This window comes from Paramormyrops kingsleyae, chromosome 16 (genome assembly GCF_048594095.1).
Source record: "Paramormyrops kingsleyae isolate MSU_618 chromosome 16, PKINGS_0.4, whole genome shotgun sequence".
Lineage (NCBI taxonomy): Eukaryota > Metazoa > Chordata > Actinopteri > Osteoglossiformes > Mormyridae > Paramormyrops > Paramormyrops kingsleyae.
In genome coordinates, this window is record NC_132812.1 from 12,350,892 (window position 1) to 12,367,460 (window position 16,569).

A 16,569-nucleotide genomic window follows, 5' to 3' on the forward strand; every position below is an offset into this window, starting at 1 on the left:
CAGCAGTAATGTGCAGAAAGGCTTCTCTGAATGCACAGCTTATCAACTCTATAAGCAGTTATGGCTCCTTCCTAATACTGGATACTGTAGATGTAACTGATAATGTGGCCACTGAGTGTTACATCCCTGTACATCTCACACTGACTTGTAGTGGTGGCCACATCAACAGCGTTCAGCTCGTTCACTGCTGTCCAGGCTAATGAAGCAGGTCACATGACCAGCATAACATAGTGCTGCTTGAATTGACCTGTATCTCCTCCTTCTATATTCTGTACTTGTATGCAGCAGTGCACTGAGTTGTTGTAATGTTCTTATGTGAAAGTTATTTTTCTTATTCTAGTCCATATGTGAGCGTGATGTTCTCCTGTTTTGCAGGTTTCTGCATCCTGTGTTCCAACTGCTAACTATGAGCTGGTGAGTCTGTAATTCCCCCATCAATGTACCTCTAGGGTATCCTGTCCTCCTAAACTACAAACAGATTGAATATTTCTTGTGAACCCTATCATTATTGTTTTTGAGCAAAAATTCTTTTTTTGGAAGAGAAACTTACGAGTGCGCACTGGTCTTGATGCAGATTACGTCCATCATTTCATTAGAAGGATCTTGGGAAATGCAGTGTTTATATCAGGTTTCCGGTCCTGGAGGGCTAGAATCCAGCACAGTTTGTACTGTAGATTTCCCTGCTCAAACACAACTACAGTACTAAACCTGGTAAATAGCTGATTAAGATCGTTTGAGCTGGGAAATTTACAAACTGTGTTGGATTCTGGCCCTCAAAGACCAGAACTGGGGGACCCTGGCTTATATGCAGGCATTCTGTTTGCAGACGGCCTTCGGCGTTGAGCTGTTGAGAGAGGTTTTACAAGGGTCACAGAAAGAACTTGCCTGGGAAACTGAACTTGCCCAGTCCCAATGCACTGAAAATGCCCAATGGGAAACTGAGGCATTCATGTCTTTTTTGGTTTTAGCTGTCGATGCACTGGATTGACTATAAAAGGTTATCTTTGAGAAGTGTATTCTGGGAATTTGCTTTGTTTTTTTCTGCTACAGAGATTATTATTTTGAACAGTTACCTTTATAGAGTTCTTGTTCTTTATAAATGTGCTTTCTGCTTTCTGGTAGTTGGCTGCCAATATTCCTAACCAGGCTGTGATGGTGGGGGGGTGGGGGTTTGGTGAAATATTTTTGGTCAGATATCCTCCAGGGCAGGCACATCCCACCGCGTTCCAGAAGAGGGGTCTAAAGAGATTCTAATCAAGCAGATTACTGGTGATTTCCCACTTAAACTGACGAGCTCAGCTATAAAACATACTCCTATGTTATTTTATAAACTGTAAATTGGAGAAAATGTGGAAGTTCCAGAATTTTTTTGTAACTGTGGAGCTGGTGAAGTGTTTAGAGTTGAATTATATTCAGTGATGCATTCATAAATTTTATAACATCTACGTGCACAAGCCACCTGAAGAGAAGGTTTCCAAAGCTCACTCAGTCCACGGGATATGTTTTCACGAAAGTTTCTGTGTACTTAGTGAGTTTTGGAAATTCACTGATGCTTCTTCATTAGATTACATGAGGACTGACTGAGTTTTGGTTCCCGATACTATACCATATAATGAGGGAGCCTGACTTTAGGTCATCAGCGATCTCACCTGAGAAAGAACAAAAAAAAACGCACTTAGCGAGTTTTGGAAATTTGCTCTGAAATTAATGCATGTAATTAAAGTATTTAAAAATGTTTTAAAAACGTAGTATTTGCTTGATATTCCATGCATGCTGTTTGCTTCTCCTCAGTCTGGGAGTGTCTGAGCGATGACTCCTAAGCAGTGTCTCCCAGTGCGGTCCTCAGGTCCTCGCAGACAGTCTGCGTTTTTGCTCAGAAATGTGGGCCGTCTAGCAAGGACCCGGGATGGAGCGAAGACGTGGACCGTCTGTGGGACCATGAGGACCGGGTTGGGGGACTGAGCTGCTTTTGGGGTATTTCAGGTTCGGCCTGTTAGGGTGATGGATTACCAGCTCGCTGCAGCATCCTGAATGTCTTTTCCACTAATGCATCCGCATTCCTCCCCGCCTCGCCCATCAAAGGTCTCTGGGATTCCGTCCTGCAGCAATAATGTACCGACTGTAAACCGCCACCCCCCATGTCACTACGGGCAGTTAATCAGGCTGAATGGAAAGCATGAGGCTGTGGGCATATGCAGTTTATTGAAAACTGGTTCAAGGTCCTAATCATATTCATAGGTATGCTGTTTGTGCTTGAGGAGGAGGGTGGTAATTAAGGCCTGGGGATTGTAGAGCTGGTCGGGCCTCCACACTTTGGGTGAATTCGCCGGCTCTTGGGCTGTGGGAGGAGCCTGTGATTTACGCCACCTGGAGCAGGTCGGGATTCAGGGAATGCGTGCTGTAAATTACGCTTGTAAATCACACGGTGTTGCATTAGGGGGGTGGGGGGGGGGTTGTGTTTGGGCAGTATGCTTGCATGTGTTGGTCTGAGAGTGAGGATTTTCTTTTATGTCCAGAACCTGAATAAACATCTGTGTGAAAGATGGCGTGACAGGAGCCCCACCTCTTTAACGATATCTAATGAAAGCTTATTTCTGGATAATTTCTCAGAATTATACATGGAGGGTTTTAGACGCTGGACTGTCATGGTAACTTAGTGGGCAGCTCTGTTCCCTCACCTGCAGGGTTAGGGATTGAATCTCGCCTTCATTCTGCTCGTTTGCATGGTCTCCCTCTCCGGCTTCCTCCCTCAGGAAAGATGCCCAATTAGGCTAATCGTCATCTCTAAATTGCCCATTGTGTGCTTGGTGATAGACTGGCATCCTGTCCAGGGTGTGGCCCAGCCTCGCGCCCAATGCATCCTGGGATAGGCTCCGGACTCCCTCTCTTGGAAGATGGATGGATGGATGGATGAACGGAGGGGTTTTTAGCACCATGGGTTTATAACAAGCTATTCATGATGGATTAGGGCAAAACTCTGGGAAGGAGAAAGTTAATAAACAAACGTTACACACAGGGGCATCATTGTGGAGCCGCCAAGCCCTGAGCACCTCGCAGCCCTCTGCTGTTTCCCTTCCCTTCTTTAACCCTGTAAGAAATAAGCGGGGTCCTTAATTCCCGTGTTTACTCTGCCGGCCTGTACGGGGTCTGATGTTCTACAGAGCTTGCTAGGCTCTCCGTGACTGCAGACCTCCTTTGCTTCAACAGAAGTCGAATCTGCTTTGGGATTTGAGAGGCCAGAAGCAGGGGTGTGTAGAGGGGAGGGTCCCACAGGGGCACTGGCCCTAGCTGAAAGCTAATTGGCCCCCGGAGGGCCGCCTCCCCTGTCACTTACCGATTCAAAACGTACTATTGGTTGGCCTAACTGTATGAATTATGCCCCCCTCACTTAAACAGCATCTTAGAATCTCCCCTAACCAGAAGCTGGGTGGTTATTCTCGGTATTCAGATGACAAGCTCTAGGCCAGCGAAATGCCGGCTTCTTGTCGAGGACGTTCTGAGGGTGACTTGACCTTGGGCTGGCTCGGGAACCCAGGGAGCGGGACCTTCTGGGAAAACAACACCAACGGGGCCATTTCAATCTCATGTTGGCCCCGAGCACGTTGGGCAGAGCCGTGTTAGCGGCAGTTTGCAGTAGGTCAGGTTCTGAGAAGATGAGCTGCTTTGCTCCTCTCTCACTTTCTCCTTGTTATATCTGCCCATACCTGCAGTGAGAGTCCAGGCACTTACGTCATACCGTAGAAAAACGCGTGAGGGACTCAAGCCAGACCCATCACTGCATAATGACTCTAACTGCAGTATCAAGATGGGCAAGGCTGCCTCAATTAGGAAACTGTTTATAGCATCACATAGTTGGGCAATTTGCTTATTGTATTCTGTATATAAGTTAGGGCCAAGAATTCCATTACGGTGTGAGATTTCAATCTCACAACCATGCGCATGCATGTGAACAATATGCAAAATCTACCATCTTAAAAAATAACCCTACTGGCTGTTTATCCTGAGGAAAACGCAGTTGGAAATAGATTTTTTCTTTTGTAATAGGCTACTTCCATAACATATTATCTGTTCTTACATGACCTGCTTGTCTCTCCAGGAGTATGTGGGAAAGAACGAGGCTCTGGGGAGTTATGGAATTCTTACGGAACAAATGTTTACTCTTTTTTCCCATTTACTTGATATGGCCCCTGAAGCAAAAATAAGTAGAACTTTGGTAGTAACATGGTTTACAGAAAAAACAAATCATTTGAGGAAAATATTTGTGCACTCTGTAGTGAAATTTTTATCTCAATGTATAAATGGCACTTTTTTTGTATCCAGCCAGCTGATCTAGTTTGGTTTTATGTTAGTCTTCGTACGCAGGAAGTATAAAAGCGCATACCAGAGAGCGTGGGGAGGTGAGGATGTCAGCGGAATCATCCAGTGTCTCAGCGTCTGTGTGTTTATGTTTGCACGAGCACTCATGGGACTCAGTCCCATCCTGGGGTTCGGTGGTTATGTAACAGTGGGTTGGAAAGGGCCCCGTTCAAAGGGTCGCTACTCTCCCGTGTGACATCCTGTGGCCCTGCCGTGAGAACTGGCTGGGGGGGGGGGGCGGAGTTCACCCATAGAGGAGGTCCCCACATCAGCCGTTCCTCTGGAGAGCCTGGCCTGACGCTCTTCCAGGCCTCGATAAATGCGACGTCGCTCTAACGTAAATATTGACCCAAAGACGTGGACGTCGAACGCCTCTGAGACGCGCCAAGCAGCTCGTACCAGACAGCCAGCGCCTCTGCTCTGTGCCGTCTCGGTAACGGGAGCCTGGTGTGTTTATACATTGTCCTGTTTTCGAAAACCGGCCTGGCCATTGCCGGTTCCGTAATAAATCAGGCTAGCGGCGTGGCCAAGCGACTGCATGGAATACCATTCCTTTTTAGGCGCTGAACGTGGACGATTCTGACAGGAAGCTCAGGTGCTCGCTGCCAGCTGGTGGGCTTTCATGTACCCGCAGTACATACCAGTATGCTGCCTCTCCCAAACACTCACACACACCAGTATGCTCACTTGCTCGCTAGTGGTAACAAAACTCCCAAGTAAACCTGATAATCTAGCTAAACTGTTTTCTTTGAGTACATAATGAAATAAATCCTGTATGAGGAATTTTTGGGCTCCTGACATCATGCCATTTATTCCTGCTGTCAGATCAATGAGTATAAAGAGCCGATAGCTGATTGTGGTAGCCCTGGGCAATGCAATTGTTTTTTTCCCCCATGCAGTTCCCCACTTCACCTGCAGGAGGCAGTGCAGTGCAGCTGCTCGCAGTTCCTGGTTCCTCTTAGTTTCCTCTGCTATGCTGACTTGTTGTTCAGCGGTATTCTCTACAGAGCCTAGACAGCAGAGGATAACCCAACAGAATTTACGTCAAATATTAACACTATACCTTTTGTATTGTAAAATGACGAAAACAAATGTAAATGATTTTAAGTATTTAAATAAGGTTTAAAGAACCAATTATTGTCGCAATTCTCTGCATTTAGAAAACACTTGCAGTCCCTGTTTCAGATTTCATAATATTTTCCATCTGTCTACCAAGTGCTTAGCCAGTAAAGGGTCACGGAGGACCGGGAGCCTATCCCAGGCAGTACAGAACAGGCACGCCCTGGGTGGGATGCCAGTCCGTCACAGGGCACGCAAACACATTCCCGGACACACACAATGGAAGACTTAGGAACATCAATTCATCTAGCAGCGGCTTGTTTTTGGATTCTGGGAAGAAACCTGAGCACCCAGGGGAACACACCCACTCCGAGCGAGATCTCATGTTGTCTACTTATATATTTTTTATCTTTATTATTTTTTCCAAAGTACAAATATGCCACTAATGATCTCAGTTATGGACTGATGATAAGTCAACTGGGGCTCAACACCAACATTATGGTGTTGAACCCCAGTAAGAATACTAGCCAAGTCAGAGCGCCTCTCTGAGGCAGCCAAGCAGCACCGTCGGGTGCTGGTCCAAGCGGACTCTTCAGAAGGCACATTGCACAACACTGGGGTGTTGCGAATGGAGCAAACAGGCCTTGGTACCAAAGACGGGCCGGAGCTGATCTGAAATGGTAGTTCTCTTGGTCGGCTGTTTCTCCCCTCAGCCCTGATGAGCTCCTGGAGGAGGTCATCTTGGTGTCACGTGGACAGCAATGTTCCCTCTGATCAGAATAATTGGGCCGTAAACATCGCTGCTTTGGCTTTGTGAAACTTTGCTCTCATGACTGAAGATGAGAATCTCCCTATTTTTTTTATCTCATTCTCATGCTGGGGGAGCCCCGCCAACAAGTGAGTCTTCACTAAAAGAGAAGCTGTAGCTTTTCCTTTACACTTCCTGCGGCGTGTGCTTAAAGCACTGCAGGTCCTCGCCCAGTCCTCACGTGACTTTTTCTCTACGACAACAGTCCCGACCCCCTTTACTGCCCAGATGCCGTAAGCTGCACCTCTCTGTCTGCCCCGATGGCACCAGATCCAACGTGGGGAGAAGCTTAGATCATCTCTGGGCTCACTGCCTTCCCAGAGTCCCTGCCGAGCTTCTGAAGCTGAAACGGTGCCGCGGGCAGAAGCTGCAGGGATTAGGAAGCATTTACAAATAGACTGGCTCTGTTCTTATGCTTAATTCTGCTCTGTTAACATTAATCTCTGCTGTCTCTGTGTGATACCAAGCCAGGGCCTTAATGCTGAGGTAAATAGAGACATGAGTACAGTCTTAAGGCAGCTGAAGACCTTAATGTCAGCTCAGATCAATGACACTGACGACAGGCCTGGCTGGAACCATTGCCGTATATGTGAGTTAACACTGTGGTCTTCCTACGGCTTCAGACTGGAGTCTGGTCCAGATAGCCTTCTCAAAGTGCAGTTATATGTGGGTGCCAAATAAATGCCAGGCCAACAAATCAGAGGTCAAAGCTCCACAGTTCAGTACTTCATTCATGGTAATCCCACTCTCAAAAATATCAGTACCCTAGGCATTGAACACTTGAGACTGTTGGCCATCTGGCAGGATGACGGTAAGCAGTGTTCACTCCGTGGTTATCGTTGCTGTTTTGGCTGCTGCAGGATGTTGGATTCCATGCCCCCCGCCCCCCCCCACGCCTCAAAAACCAGGCCAAAGACCTTTTTTTTTTCCTTCTGTAGCGACGCACAGATAATTCAATAATTTGCAGAGATGCGATGACTCACCATAATAGCTATGACTGATCAGTCCCAGCTGCCAATCACGGGACGGATGCTGCGCTGTTGGTTGGTCGCCTCAGCTATGGCAGGCTGTGTTCTGGACCCGCCGCCCCCTTGACAGCCTATAATTTCCTTCCAGAGTTATTGTGTTCCAGGAAGTTCATAGAAACCTGCTATTGCTGTCTTACTGATTGGCCCTTATTTTTCTTTCTAGTTAAGAAAAATGATTGGAGATTTGTTTATTTGTTTGTTTATTTTTGAAAATTGCAAAGCCCATGGTGACTTGTGGACAAAGGGAAAATTTTACTTGCATCATCCACTATGATAACCAAGCATCCATCCGAAGGACAGGGAATGTTTTATAGGGCACTTAGGTAAAATAATGAAGGATTTCCTTCCACCAAATGCACATTCGCCTTGTTTTTTGGTAATATCCCCTAAATGTAATTTCTCTGTTTTTAGTGTAATTTCATATTAAGGACTCCGTGTCCCCCACGCTTCTGACATGGGGCCTATTTTACCATAGTAGAAACATGCTGAGGGTTTCCAGATCAGTTCTGGCATATGACATCATCGGTCCCACTGACTGACTCGTTATAAATAAATGCCTTTTAAAAAAAGACACCCTGAAGAGAGACAGAACATCTGTGGACGGTTTGTGCTGGATGTTTCCTTGCTCTATATGGTCTCCTGACTTTTGCTTCTTGACTAATGGAGAAAAAATGTCTCTCTGTCACCCCTGATAAATATTTATACTGCAGGTTTGTTAGTGTTTATGCAGAACCCAGGCTTGCTCACCCCGATGGTCCCATGCCTGGCTTTGTCTACCTCTCTGTACCAAAGGGACATTCCACTGAATACTTTGCCAACTTAATTTGACGTCTCATTCTTCTGTTCACATTCCAACAAACACACAAGAGTGGACCTTTACCTTTCAGCCTCAAATTTGTACATATTTCTAAGTAATTTAGGGTTCATGAGATCTGTTTTGTAGGGTTGCTGAGATATTGGTTTGGTTTGGTTTGGTTTGGTTTGGAAGCCTAACCATAATCCACACTGCTGTCTTCATCGCTTAGCTCTCCTTTAAAGACAGCATTGGCTTTTACTGCTGGTTTGATGTAATCCACGTGACCGCAGTATTTTTCTTGGAATGAAATGTGTCTGACTCGATGACTGATTGCTTGATTGATTAACATTGAGCTATGCTCTCTAACCCTCGAGCTACTTGAAGAGTCATACTCCTAACTCAAAAATCATCTTCCGGAGTTACCAAGGTGCCAAGTCAGTAATGGGATTCCTATGATACGTTTGGGGAGCCGGGTGGATGCAGTCTCAGATGGGAGGCTTCCTGCAGGGAGCTCATGAGGGTCTTCATGGCGTTTGTACCGGCTACTCATTCTTCTCTCCTCCTTTTTCCTCTCTTCAGCCTCCCAGCAACGATCTCCCGCTGAAACATGTAGAAACCCCGGTAAGTTGAAGCTGCTCTTTTTTAATACGTAACTACACAGAAACATTCGCCCCCCTCTGGACTCACGTCTCGGGGTTGACATCAGTCCCCTGGGGAGACCCTGGATGGAACCCAAGTCCGTCACTAAGGCACATACACAAAGCCGCAGTTATATACCAAGAGAAATTTCGAGATGCTGATCCACCTTTGGACTCTGCTTTGTGCTGCTTGGATGAGCATCCAGGGCCTCGGCAGTCTTTCTTCTCACTGCAGTCCACATGGACCCCAGTTTGTTCTTCTCACTGCAGTCCACATGGACCCCCCGTTTGTTCTTCTCACTGCAGTCCACATGGACCCCAGTTTGTTCTTCTCACTGCAGTCCATATGGGCCCCCAGTTTGTTCTTCTCACTGCAGTCCACATGGGCCCCCAGTTTGCTCCCTGCCAACTCCCAGCAACTGGAAGGGAGCAAAAATGTGGACTGTTTGGGGGATCCCTGAGGACTGGGTTCAGAAATGCCGCTGTATTGGGTAGAGGCTAGAGGAAGGATGGATGGATGTATGGATGGATGGATGGATTGGGAAGGGAAAACTTAATTCAGCCAGATTTTCTGGTTGCTACACCACTGATCCTTTGGGAACTTCACGGACCACAGAGGTGGCCACCCGAGCAGTGAAAGGTGCACCTCCCCCCAATTAGCACTGGCTGTCTGTAAAGACGCTTTATCAGCATGATGTATGAGCAAACTTGTGTAAAGAGAGTGTTTAGTTTGGTGGAGGCGTGTGCTGGTTCACAACATAGCCACTGCCTTCGAGGAATCTGGCCAAGTTTGATTCATAATAAAAAGTGAACAAATTGAGAAGGAAAATATCTCTGTGTGTTTGGAAATTTCTGCCCCCCCCCCCCCTTGAGAATGGGCTTGAGAATCGCACTCGCCCCTGATCCATTTAACACATTTTCGGATCCATTCTACTGAGCGGCCAATAGCAATACTTTTAAATGTCAACAAGAAAATTTAACGAGGTTGTTACCACTGCCTGTGCAATTTTTCCTGCCGTTAAAAGTGCATTCGTAGTATTGTTCGGTTTGCCGTTTCTGCTGGAGGAATGATTAATTAAAAGGCCAGGCACAGTATGAATGCCATACCGCTTCTGAGCTTCTCCAGGACAGACACCGTGACATAGTCCAAGTGTGGCTGAGCGCTGTATAATTGCCATACCCTGACCCACCCGACTTGCCCTGTCACAGCTGCGTGTGACTAACCTTGTGGATGTCGCGGCGTTGATCCGAATAATTTTCAGACCGGAATTCCCCGGTCATCATCGAATCCTCAGCCCCCTGATTCAGAGAGAAAGACCCATCTGGGTTGAAAAATGGTAGAACAATGCTAGCTGGCGTGGGGGGGGGGGGGGCATTAAGAAGAGGCTGCAGTTAGTGAGGCAGTGAAAGCAAATAATGCATCACAGATTTATGCTTCTAATTGACTTGCATATGCTTGCATGCATGCTTAAACAAACAGTTAATCTACATGTGAAAATCATTCCCCTGTCCCGACAAACACATACGATTGTGCGTAGTTTCTTACATTCTTCTAAAATCCGGCCCCCCTCCCGCCTTTGAGACTTGCCCCCCACCCCACTCTGTAATACGACACTTCCTGTTCCAAACCAAATAAAGCACAGCACAACCCCCCGTGTCACGTGTCCGTTTGTGTACATTGACGTGACGTGTGTAAAATGTTCAGCTGCTGCTCGCGAGGCCGTGCAGCAGCTCATGCAAGCAGCATCAGAGACAAGCCCATTTATAAGTGTCCTATAAATGATTATACCAGTATTTTCGCGAATCAGTTTCTTTGTTGGTGCGTCTGTTTTGGTCCTTGTGTGACTGGTAGAAAAAAAACAAAAATTCATCATTTGAATTTAGCTGTAAAAAACAGATCATGCAATACAATTATATTGTAAGCCATGCTGAAATTTCATATGCATTTCTGTGCAATAGTTTTGGTGGTGTGACGAGGTCTGAGAGACAAATGGGAGAGGAAGCAAATCTTTTCCAATTTAAATTTTCAGAGAAATGCCAAACGGTGCATTAAATATTTAATTGACATTTCTTTCTTTCTGAGTATTTATTACAGTTCATGCAGTACTGTGCAAAATACGCATACACCACATTGTATTTAGGGCCTCGATCATTGATTCACACATTAATTTTTGCTATGTACAGTACTCTGCAAAAGTCTTAGGCAGTGAAAGAAAATAGTTGTTTATCTGAGAAGACAATTAGAACATATGCAAATTAATTTAGCATTAGAACATGCAAATTACGTTAACACAATAAAACTTAAGAACTTCTTCTTTTCTCCAAGAATTACTGATCTTGTTGTATGGCTAGATGAACATCTCTCCGGTTCCCAAAACTCTCCTCAGGGGCACCTCAGCCATTACCTGTATTTGTTAAATTTTACCATTTAAAATTTAATTAACTTCATTAGTTAAAAAACTCCATGAGGTATTGACTTGGCAAACAAGTTGTGCTATTGGATTGTTGTTACAAATACCGGGGTCCTGAAACGTTTTCTCTGTGTCCCTGGGTTGGCAGTAGGGTGGGACTGGCCAGGTTCAGCCCCGACTGAGGTGTCTTCCACTGATAAACCTCATATAAGCATGTATTCCTCTCCAGTCTCTTTTTGTGTTAGCTTTGCAGGTCTGTTCTGCATTAGCATTTAGCAGCATTCAGCCTTGGCTCAAATTATTCTGCAACCAATCAGAGCTCCTCCTGGCCCTCCGTTCGGTCCAATCCCTAACGACGATGGTGCACTCGGCGCCTTTTCATTTCGTGATGTCAGAGGTGGGTCAGAGAGCATGGTCTCTCCGTCGGGTTGCGAATCAGATTGTATGCCAGCGATACTACAGGACTGACTGGGGTGTGACCTCACAGCACTTATACAGGCATTCTGGGGTGGACTAATGGTCCAGCAGACCCAGGGGGATCCGAAGACCTTTTACTGGTATTAATCCTGCAGAACTTTTTTTAATGAGGCTTTAAACGCTCCACGCGAGCTGGGATTCCTCGGGGCCGTGACTGCAGGGGTCCTTGCTGTCTCTGAGAAGCTCTTCCCACGGAGAACCCAAACAGCCTTTCCCAGTTGCTGCCACCCCCCACGATGGCCATAATGCAGAACAGATTTTGAGTGAGAGGCCACCGGGGCGGTGCAGCAGGGAGGGGGTTAAACTGGAAGGAGTGAGGTTCTCCTGCAGTCAGATGCGGAGCAGATGACCCTGGCATTGACCACAGGGCGGGGTGGGGAGGGACACACCCACTACAATGTGGACATCGGTGCAAGAGGGAGGGAGGAGAGGAGGGAGGGGGCAGAGGGAAGAATGGTAGGAGAGAAGGAGGAGAGAGGTAAAGAAAGTGGGGGGCAGGGAAAGAAGGGGAGTGAGATTGTGAAAGCTGGAGAGAGAGAGAGGGCAGCCCGGAGACGGGAAGCAGCGGCAGCGGAGGAGAGACTCGAACGGAAAGCGTGAGAGAAGGATCCGGAGAGAACAGGAGGGCGTTTCAACGCAGCGTGCTGAAGACCGGCACCAAACATGTGGCATCCCATTAATGGTTTAATCCTGAAATAGAGCACTTTTCCGGGTGGATTAAAGACGTGACGGGTGGGGACGGGATCTAGAGAACAGCAGCGCTCCGCCATGAATCCCAGCAAGTCCCTGGGCAGGCGCTTCTCCTCCCTGAAGATGGCCTGGAGGTGGAGTACGGGCTATCTCTTCAAGGTAGGGCAGGAACGTTCCGGATCCTTCGGCCCTCTCTCCCCGCTTCTCCTGCTCTTTCCTCTCCCGCCCTGCACGACTGACTCGCCGGACCCCACCGGCCGACTGTGTTTACAGCTGGTTTCGATAATGGTCACCAGTATCGCTGGGAATTCTGTTTCCCTTGGATACCTCCTTGTTGGGGGGGGGGGGGGTGAGTAAGGGTGGTTAGGGTCTCTTTTAGGGTAATTACGGTAATGGTTAAGTCCTGAAGCGATGAGCAGAGCGTGTCATCAGACACAGGGGAGGAGAGGATTGTGGGAAACGGAGAAACTTAGGTGGCCGGGTTCTGCTTCGCCTCATGTCGGACCGTGAGTCAGTCTCAGTTTAAGCGACAGCTTTGTGTGTATTTATCCCATACAACAAATTTAGATCTGTGTTCCTTCAGTGTGCAAAGTATAGCTTTTTTTACGGCTCTGAGCGCCTCTGTCATTTCCCTGCTCAGAAATTATGGTTTTAAGAAATGACTACTGTCTCCATACCCCCCCAAAAAAAAAAACAATGTGCAGGAACGCGAGCACGACAAGGGCGTGTGAGCAGCAAACTAATGACATGGTGTCAGGGGCCCACAGGCATCTGACAGAATAAGATGCACAGCTGCATCCAGACTCTATCCAGGGTGCAATGAAAGTCCAGGCCAGATGTCCGAATGGGAAGTCGGAAGCAGTTAGGCGCCCCCCCCAGCACAAGACGAAGAGGAAACCAGCTCTTAGAAACTCACTTTCATTCACAAAAAAAAACAATCTGCCTGAAGCTCATCAAATATTCTGCTTCCTCACATAAAATGCTGCACCAGTTTTGTTGGTTGCTCTCATATAAAATGTGAAATAAAATGTATTCTAATCGCTTCCACAGACTAGCTAAATTCCCCAGCTGAATGCTGGCAAAAATGGACAGTTTAGAAGTAACTGCAAGTGATATGAACCACTGCAAGCACGTCATATTTCTTCATTTCTGTTTTCTCGGAACGCGCCGGTCTGATTCAGACTCACCTTTGTGCCATATTGACACCATATTCAAATCCCTCACTTGACAGAGTAACCACATTAACCACATCTCTATCAGGCCCTGGTGCCAGACCCTTAACCCCTTGAAAAATGCTGCGGGGGCCTAGATAGACAGTGACCCTGTGGTCAGAGCCCAAGCTTCGCTCTCACCTCCATTTTTGTGTATTTCTTAAAAAAAGATATATATATATGAATGAGAAAACATGTGAGAAATCCACAATGTACCTGTTTTCGTATTTGTACTTATGGCAAATAACACTTTTTCATCTGAGTCAGTTAATGAAACCACTGGAGCAGTGGAGGGAGTAGCAGAAGCATGCAGTGATGGAGGATGATGTCCTTACTCCACACCATCGCTTCCGGCTCAAGTGTCCAGCGTGCAGAAGCTGCCTGCTCCTTCTCAAAGGTCTTAGGGTCTTACAGAGCAGACCACGTGCTCCAGGAGGATTTTAAGAGCGGAGAGCAAACACCGAGGCCTTCTGTGTGCGTTTTATGCCGGGCGGCTGGCTTTTTAAACCCCTTTAATAGAGCCTTTGTTGGTCTTGAGCTGCAAACTGGAAGCCTTTTATAGTGTCAGGACAGGCAGCCATGTAGACAAGCTAGTGTGGTGGCCAGCTGAACACACATTCTGATGGGGTTACCCCCGTTCAGGTGCCCTTCTGGGTACCTATCTGTTGGTTGCCCTGGGGGAACCTGAATCTAGCAGCTGGATACAATATGGGGATGCTCGTCCCAAATTCCCAGGTCTTTGTCATCTCTGATTTAATATTTCTCATGTGGTCACATTGTCTCTGTCATGAAACTTCCTTTGTGGTAGTTAGCCTAAAATTGTCTTTATTTGTTTAGCATCACCAGTTTAATATGTAATAATAGGTTAATCGTTTGCATTTTATGGTCACATGTCATTCTTTGCATTTTGGAGTCTTATTTAGGGTGACACAGTGGGGGCAGTACTGTTGCCTCGCACCAGTAGAGTTGGGGTTTGAATCCCGTGGGTGGGGTTTTCATGCTCTCCCTGTGTCGCATGGGTTTGCCGCCACAGTCCTGCAGGTTAATCAGCATCTGGAAATGCCCCACTCTGTGACTGTATGTGTCCTGTGATGAACAGCCATTCCATCCTGGGTATCCCCTGTATGTGTCCTGTGATGAACAGCCATTCCATCCTGGGTATCCCCTGTATGTGTCCTGTGATGAACAGCCATTCCATCCTGGGTATCCCCTGTATGTGTCCTGTGATGAACAGCCATTCCATCCTGGGTATCCCCTGTATGTGTCCTGTGATGAACAGCCATTCCATCCTGGGTATCCCCTGTATGTGTCCTGTGATGAACAGCCATTCCATCCTGGGTATCCCCTGTATGTGTCCTGTGATGAACAGCCATTCCATCCTGGGTATCCCCTGTATGTGTCCTGTGATGAACAGCCATTCCATCCTGGGTATCCCCTGTATGTGTCCCGTGATGAACAGCCGTTCCATCCTGGGTATCCCCTGTATGTGTCCTGTGATGAACAGCCGTTGCATCCTGGGTATCCCCTGTATGTGTCCTGTGATGAACAGCCGTTCCATCCTGGGTATCCCCTGTATGTGTCCCGTGATGAACAGCCGTTCCATCCTGGGTATCCCCTGTATGTGTCCTGTGATGAACAGCCATTCCATCATGGGTATCCCCTGTATGTGCCCTCTTCTGCCTGGGATAAGCACCAGCCCTTCCTACAGAATAAGGGACGTAATGGATAATTTTATCTGCCTGTTATACTGGTAACGGCCCTTTGACGTGGTTTATGCGGTACAGCCTAGTGTGTAACTAAGTGTATGTCATTAATATGAATTGGGTGGATGTCTTTTCGCGTTCTGTGAAGATAATATTGGCAGTTTATATTTCATTAGATCTGTGTTGCGGTTCCTCCTAACTGTGTCTGTTTGATCGCAGGGCTCAACGAAATCCTCCAAAATAATGGAGTCCCGACGAAGACCGTCACGGTAAATCCTGTGAATTTAACACTTTCTGTGACTTGGTGTGTTTTTTTTTTCTGACCGACAGATGGAAACAGGACCTCAGCATTTCATAGATATATTATCTTCCTGAACACACAACTGCACATTCACCTATATCAAATGTAGGGGGTCGCTTTATCTCCAAGTCCTTATGGGGACTTACCAGATTTGCCTTAGTCAACGCTGCTGCAGTAAGGGTCTTGGGAAAATTAGCGAGAACATTCTTTGCTTGGAGTTCACTGAAGGGATTCGTGGTTGGTGCTCTGGAAGAGGTCATTGATCCCTCATTATGACGTTATAAACTGAACACTGGAGATGCTGTATAAGGCAGACTCAAAACTGAAATAGTCTGCACAGATATTTCTATGCTGTCATCTGAGATTTGATTGGATGGATGGATCGATGGATGATGGCTGGATGGATAGATGGATGGATGTACGGACGGACAGACAAGTGGATGGATGGAAGGAACTGCATTTGCCTTACTGGGTGACTGGGTGATTTGTGCAGGTCACATTGACTTTGTTGGCCTTCAGTCTGTGACTTAGTCGCAGAGCTCCTGAATCATTTTATCTGGTGTTGCAATAGTAATCATGCTTTGCTGTAGCTAATGCAAACCCCCTCAGCTTTGATGTGTGGGCCATAGTTAATATGTACCAAGGAGCAGATGATTCTTAACCTTGTGAGTCAGTATGTTTTCCAGGAAAACATCTGATCAGCAATGGAGTTTCTCAGATGTCTCTGTCTGTCTGTTTGTGATTCATAATTTCACTAATATAGCTCTAGTCATTGGCCTTTCCGTGAGAGAAATGCACATCTGACATCTGGATATATGCCTATACTGTACCTTATACAAAAATATATTTTTTCATTGACCAACTGATCAGTAATGTTGCCAAATGTGATTAGAAATATACATTTTCACAGAGTGGATATGTTTGTCTCACAACTGACTTATTCCTCTTACATTGTTTCATTTGGCCTGCTTATTAAAAGCAAAAGTCCCGAATGGAATGCTAGAAATTTGTATGTCGCCTTAAAACAGACACTTTTATATTTATTCATCTACTGACTAGTTTTCCTCTTGTTTTTCTGGAAACCAGCCATA

General features: G+C 46.5%; 1 protein-coding gene across 18 annotated transcripts in view; it reads left to right on the forward strand.

Moving 5' to 3' along the window:
• Positions 1-16,569, forward strand: part of tns1b (tensin 1b) — a 156,143-nt gene that overhangs the window by 90,153 nt on the left and 49,421 nt on the right. For 15 of the 18 annotated variants that reach the window (XM_023841873.2, XM_023841878.2, XM_023841876.2 and 12 more), the window contains 3 exons: positions 376-414; positions 8,627-8,668; positions 15,397-15,446. In XM_023841873.2, the coding sequence (XP_023697641.2) occupies positions 376-414; positions 8,627-8,668; positions 15,397-15,446 (131 nt within the window). Of the gene's footprint in view, positions 1-375; positions 415-8,626; positions 8,669-12,060; positions 12,423-15,396; positions 15,447-16,569 lie in introns of those variants that run through there. The other 3 variants (XM_023841880.2, XM_023841888.2, XM_023841887.2) reach the window with 2 other exon arrangements.